The following is a 7226-nucleotide window of genomic DNA, read 5'->3' on the forward strand; positions in this document are numbered from 1 at the left end:
ATAAAATGTTAAGGGAAAAGCTCCTTTAAATCATTAAATTTTAACTGGTTCTCTTTTTTTTTTCTTTGGTGAAATTTTTTGTGGTTTATTCATGAGTATTTGACTAGCAAATTAAATTTTTAACTTGTTTATATTTCTGTTTGCAGCTATCTGCTTTCAGAAATGTAAAAATGGTGGTGAATGCATTGCTCCCAGTATATGCCATTGTCCTACCACATGGGAAGGAGTGCAGTGTCAAATACGTAAGCCTACAAAATTTGTTACTCTGTGTTCTGAACCTGAATTTGTTATAATCATCAAACAAAGTATAGTGTGAGAAGAAATCATAGAAAAAAAACAAATCCCAGCATGCCGACCCATTCAAAAAAAGGCTTTAGAAATAAAAGAAATCTTATTGTTATACCCATTTAAAAGAAGAAAACATGGGCACCTGGGTGGCTCAGTTGGTTAAGCAACTGCCTTCAGCTCAGGTCGTGATCCTGGAGTCCCAGGATCGAGTCCCACATCGGGCTCCCTGCTCGGTGGGGAGTCTGCTTCTCCCTCTGACCCTCTCCCCTCTCATGCTCTCTCTCACTCTCACTCTCTCAAATAAATAAATAAATAAAATCTTAAAAAAAAAAAGAAAATATGGCAAAATATATTAAAATTTTATGTGACACAGTTAACTCCTAATTATGATCTGTGCGTTGCTTTTGAAGTTCTCTCAGGTGTGCTGAAGAAGGTTTTTAATATACACTTTCAATATTTTTTTCATATTAAGAGAAAAATATGTATCAATCATGAAAATCATAAACTATATTAAAAAGTTTTAAAAACTAAATTGTCCCAGATTCCACCACCTAGAACTAATTCCTATTATGACTTTAATGTGTTAATATATTTCCCTTAGTGTTAGTCATACATATTACATAGATGAGGTCTCAGGGTATTCAGAAAAATCAAATTGTATGTAATTTGGAAATTTATGAAACCTTGAAATAACATGTTAAAATGGTAACAAAGATTAACTCAATGGGAAAAACTGGAAATCTCCCCAAAATATTTACAAATGATCAGTAGTTACATCATTTCAAAACTGGTGATCCAAGTGCTTTGTAAACTGAAAACATACAGTTGCAAAATGATCATGCATTTTTATTAGAAATCCCTGCCCTGTTTTTTGATGTTTTATGAACCACATTTGTTTCCATGTATCAGAGATTCTGCATATAACTCCCATGACTCTTTGACTTTATTAGTAACTGTTATTATAATTTATACATTTTTCATCCTAAGAAAATATTATCAAAGAATTCACTGAGTGCTACTGACTGCTTAAGAAATATCTGCTCAAAAATCAATAATTCTTGGGCGCCTGGGTGGCTCAGTTGGTTAAGCGACTGCCTTCGGCTCAGGTCATGATCCTGGAGTCCCAGGATCGAGTCCCACATCGGGCTCCCTGCTCGGCGGGGAGTCTGCTTCTCCCTCTGACCCTCCCCCCTCTCATGCTCTCTCTCTCTCATTCTCTCTCTCAAATAAATAAATAAAATCTTTAAAAAAAAAAAAAAATCAATAATTCTTATTGGAAGTTAGATGTGATAAACTGCTAGAAAAAAGAGCTATCACCCTCAGTTTGGGCTTCTTATTCTAGAGAGAGGTCTATGTGGACACGAGAGAGAATGAAGAGATGTTAAAAGCACATTTAGTGTGGGAAGGTGCCCCAGTGAGTGTGGGTTGAAGTACTCTGCAGCATCACAATATGCTCTCTAATTGTGCACCTTGCAGCACTTCTATATGAAGTTTTCAAAGTCCCCTTCCCCAAAATGCTTTATTTCCAACTGTCCAGAAATTCTAAATATTGACGTTTTTTGAACAAGATGTCTTATTGCCATCTGCTGGAAAGTCATTGTAACAAATATTCAAATCTATGATGTCTGTGATGTGAAAAGTTCTTCCTTACTGTGGAGCTTTGTGCATTACAACACCTGCCCAACCATACCCAACAACCCTTAATGTTGCACTTATACCAAAGTGAATATTATTCTTGAGTTCACAAGCTTTCCTTATGAGCTATGGAAGTAGATACCTCTCCCATGAAAAATAACTGTATTGTATGTAATTTTATATTATGCTTATTTTCACTCAGTATTACTTAAAGCATTTTCCACGTCCTTCAAAACATAATTTTGAATGAAATAGTAAGTTCCATAATATATATATAACATAATTTTAAATATAACATAATTTAGATAGATAGATAAATAATTCACTAGATTTTTGCCTTTATGTTGAACATTGTAGTCATTTATGTTATTACTCTAACAAGCATTTTCTCTCTGTAAGTGGGTAGTTGGATAGATGATAATATAGGTAGATAGATGATAGATAAATAGATCGATATTGAGGTATATTGAGATAGATATAGGTATTTTTAAGTTTCCTGAGAAGAGATTTTTTAAGGAAGAAATTGCTTGTTTAAAAATTCTTAGGAAGTTTCTAATACAGTTGTTTCACATTAAACTTCCAATGATAGTATATTAAATTGTCAATTTTTCCGTACACTGGCTGGTACTGAATTGTTTTTTTTAAATGTTTGCTAAATTATCAAAAAGCAAATTATGAATGTTATTTTATGTTACTAATTTGAATCTTCTCTCTAAAGAAAACAAAAACCTATACCGAATGTTTAAAATGTAGCCAATGGAAATTCTGTTTGCTTTAATAATATCTTTAAAGAATTGTGAAACTGATGTGTTGAATTCTGGCTGTTTTGTTTATTTATGTGTATGAGTATGTGTGTGTGTGCTCTGGCCACACAAGGATGGGAGTGTAGTTGGTCATTCATAAAATCTTACGACTGTTTTATAGTTGAGTTGCTGAATGGCTTCAGACCACCAGAATAGAATATTTCACAAGCATTTGTGTCAAAGGATGGTAATGGTAAAAATTTGTGTATTGCAGCAATTTGCAAACAAAAGTGTCTTTATGGAGGCAGATGTGTATTTCCCAATATGTGCTCTTGTCGCGGTGGATATTCTGGAGTCAAATGTGAAAAGAAAGTACAGGTACTTTAAATTTTAAACAGAAAATAAATATTAGATATGGACATCTGCTGTCTACTCAGATATTCTGCTTAGCAATTGACACCTATCTGTTAATGTTTACTTTTTTTCCAAATAAAGAAACATGCAAGGATTTACTGTCTGCCTCTGAAACTAAAAATAGTATCATTTTCGTGTCATGATAGGGTTATCTTAATATTCAAAATTTGATGTGTACTTAAGGAATTTTAATGTTTAGATATGACTGTCAAGTGTAATATTCTGTTTCATGGCACTGGAGCTGAAAGAGAACAAATTTCCCCCAATATGAACTTAAGATACCGCTAATTTATATTTTGGTCAAATGCTAGATAAAAAGGCTACCTTCACCCCTCCCCCCATTTTTTTTTTTTTTTAAATCCACCACTTTTAAATCCAGGGCTTCATCGATTTGAGGATGGGTTGGGTGCCCCTAAAACCTTGTCTATCCTCATTCTTTTCCCAGACAGTATTTCTTTCTCTTACTTGCTCCCCATTAAAGGCCATTTCAGGGACACCTGGGGGGCTCAGTCGGTTAAGCGTCTGCCTTCGGCTCAGGTCGTGGTCCCAGGGTCCTGGGATGGAGCCCCACATCGGGCTCCCTGCTCAGTGGGAATCTGCCTCTCCCTCTCCCTCTGCTGCTCCCCCTGCTTATGTGCTCTTTCTCTCTCTCTGACAAATAAATAAATGAAATCTTTAAACAAATAAAATCCATTTCGGGGAAAGCAGTAAAAAAAACCTCTTCATATCATTAGAATTAGGATTTATTTTTATTTAAAAAATCAAGAAAACGAAGGAAAAATAGATGCTTTCTTAGAGTTCCTGATACTGCCCCACACTTACTTAGAAGGCCAGTGCTATAGAAACATCTATTTTATTTTATTTTTTTTAAAGATTTTATTTGAGACAGAGCACAAGCAGGGAGGGAGGGAGAAGCAGACTCCCCGCCTAGCAGGGAGCCCTCCGAGGGACCCGATCCCAGGACCCTGAGATCATGACCTGAGCCGAAGGCAGCTTCCTAAACAACGGAGCCACCCAGGCGCCTCTAGAAACATCTATTTTAAAAGTTTCTATGATCAAATCTGTGCTCATAAGATTAAACTAAATTTTATTTTGTCTCCAATCTTAAATTTCTAAATATCTACAGCCAAGGAATTTTTTTAGTCCTAATTCCTACATGTACAAGAGTGGTGCTAATGCGGGGGCGAGCAGAGCTCTCAAAAATTTCCTAATCTGTGTTAGTTCTAACCTAAAAAGCAATTATATGCTATTTAGCACTTCAGAAAGCCCTAGGATTGTGAATATCAAAGTATGCTGGAGTGCTATAATTTGAACAATGTAAGGAGTTTTCTTTCTGAAGTGTGATCCTGGACGGTCTGTCTCAGAGGCACAGCGCATGCGCACATGTGTTTCTCCCTGCCTGGTGTTCCTCCGGGATGCGTACGCCCTCCGTTTTGGAAACAAAAACAAGCTCATAACTGTACTGTGGTTTGAAAACCAGAAAACAAAAGTTACGGGGTACCAATTGGATCAGCTGTTGTTGAGAACAGTAAATGTAAAAACGTGAATTCCCTGGTTCAAAGGCCATGTGCACGTGTATTATTTTATTTGGAGATTTTTATGGCACAGAAATCCTATGACCTCAAAAGCTTTCAACTTCACTCTGACATACTAAACTAGGTGACTTCTCTATAACCTTTTTTAAATCAATTTCTTTACTACCTGAATCCTTCGTCAGATCATCTTCATCCCCGCTAATGGTGCTTCTGAGACGGCATCTGGAGCCATATTAAGGAAGGAAAGAACAGCGGGTCATGGGGAAGGAAAAGGAAAACAAAAAAGAGATTAGCTCAAGGACCCCATGTCCTGCTTTCCTATAGCCTGCTCTTCTAAATTCTTGACTTTAATTCTCACTTGAGCTTTACTCTGTTGCTCATTGGTATCATTGCTTCATTTGTTTTTTATATTTCTTTGGCTCCAAAACAGAGGGTAAAAATAAATTTCTTTTTAATTAGGAAACAAACTACCATTTATGAGCATTCACAGAACCCTTCCTGACTCTTCCCTGTACCCTTCCTGCCTACCTTCCTGGCCCTTCTTCCAGCATCCTGAGGTAGTGGAGGGAAAAGAAATGGAAGATAGTGATTGAGTTGCCAGAATTTCAATCAAAACAACAGAATGAGAATTACTAGCTAGAAACAAAGGACACAAAGGGGAAATTGGGCAGAGGAGGTGCTAAAGAGGGGTGGGTTTATGAAAGGCTTCCAGAGGCTTCCAAAATTGTTGCCCAGCTCCAATAGGTACATTTAGCATGGGCCCTGCCACTTGCTCACTCTATGACCTTCAGCAAGGTACTGAACCCTTCTGAGCCTCAGTTTCTTCATCTGTACTGTGGTGCTGATAACACCTAATCACAGGGTTGTTAAAGGACTAAATATGTCATCACAAGTGGCTGGTATGTAAAAGACACTGTGTAAGTTGGTTAGTTGGTTATTGATTATTATATTGAACAGAAGAATAGACATGGAGAAGGAAAAGGATGAGGAAGGAGACTGGAGAGAAACGTTGCCATGCACTGAAAACAGTCTTTTCCTAAAAAGTATCAGGAAAAAAAATTTACTGGGTTTTATTGAGCATGGTTGTTTCTTGAATGTAACCTTTGGTCAAGATGGAGTCATGTAGTCTCCAAGCTCTATTTAGTCACAACCGTTTTGATATGTATGTATGTATTTATTTATTAAGATTTTTTTTTATTTGACACAGAGAGAGACACAGCAAGAGAGGGAACACAAGCAGGGGGAGTGGGAGAGGGAGAAGCAGGCTTCCCGCCAAGCAGGGAGCCCGATGCGGGGCTCCATCCCAGGACCCTGGGATCACGACCTGAGCCAAAGGCAGACGCTCAACAACTGAGCCACCCAGGCACCCCGTTTTGATATTTAAATATGATCTGGATTAGATATCAGTTTTATGAAAGCAGTACTTAGTCTCCAGTGGCAAACATAGAACCAAGAGCTTTCTGTATCATGCCAGAGAGAAGGAGGTGGAAATAATGAGCAAGGGTTAAACAGTTTTCTAATATTCATTGAAACTTGATTTCCCTCTTCCTACTACAGACAAAACGCCATTAATATCAAGTATGTGAATCACAAGCCTGTCTTAAGAATGAAATTTTTATTCAGAAAAAGTTGAAGATAACTACTTGAAGTTTATTTGAACATAATTTTAAAAATTATTTTAAAGACTGAAGAAACTAATAACATATAGAATGGTCTTACCTGTCATTGTTAAAGAAAACCAAAGAAGAAATTCAGGTAATCTGAATTGCCTTTGAAATGTGATTTGATATTTACATATTGAGATGATGTATCTGATATTGGAGACATTCACATTATCTAATAAACTGAGTATTTCCCAGTTCTTACTGTGATGGTGTCTTTATCATCGGGGATCAGTTAGCATAACAGAAGCCATTTGATGTATCCAGATATAAAGTGTTATGCAGAATTAGGAACTCTCAGGACTCTTGGAAGAGCTGCGGGGGAGGGTGAGGAGAGGGGGAGGTAGAGGTCAGGAAAGCAGCAGCTGAAGGTCAGAGAGGTAGGTATTGAAGATGTTAGCCTAAAGCACCAAGCAGATGCTTTTCAGCTTTCTTGGAGCTGCTGGGCAATACTTGAGAATCTTTAAAAACTCCACCAACTTCTCAAGCAAAGAGGGTCATTATAAAAAATTTGTTGGAAGGCCACTGTGAATCTTTTATCTATCCAAATATCTAGCTGCAAACACCTTTGAAAAAATACTGACTTCCCATTTCTATCTTCTGTCTCTCTGGAAAGCTTTTGTCATCAGCAAAGTCTAACCCAGAACCACACAGAAAAGGGGATTCTAGAAAATGTAGCTCTAGCCTTACACAGAAGTGACAGTGGTACCAAGGAGATAATAGTAAGCTAACAGAAGACATACCCTGTATCTTACTGCTTTGGACTATATTCCGGAGACTAAAGCTGTCATTTTTCCATGATAAAAACACCATATTTAATTTTGCCTGTTTTTCCCTTCCAGTCTTTCTATTGCTCTGACCTGTACATTTCTGGACAAGGTGGAAGAAATAATGAAATTTTGGTCTTAGAAGACTTGGTCACTGGGCTGATATGTAAAAAGAGCATGAGG

The 7226-nt window shown here is 37.2% G+C and overlaps 1 protein-coding gene across 1 annotated transcript in view; it reads left to right on the forward strand.

The window, feature by feature from the left end:
* Positions 1-6454, forward strand: part of VWDE (von Willebrand factor D and EGF domains) — a 68843-nt gene extending 62389 nt beyond the window's left edge. Inside the window, 3 exon segments of the mRNA XM_081800924.1 lie at positions 147-242; positions 2941-3044; positions 6173-6454. Coding sequence (XP_081657050.1) covers positions 147-242; positions 2941-3044; positions 6173-6187 — 215 coding nt within the window. The 3' untranslated portion in view covers positions 6188-6454.
* Positions 6455-7226: the final 772 nt, after the last annotated feature.

This window comes from Leptonychotes weddellii, chromosome 12 (assembly GCF_054177405.1).
Source record: "Leptonychotes weddellii isolate Sample4059 chromosome 12, ASM5417740v2, whole genome shotgun sequence".
NCBI classification, from domain to species: domain Eukaryota; kingdom Metazoa; phylum Chordata; class Mammalia; order Carnivora; family Phocidae; genus Leptonychotes; species Leptonychotes weddellii.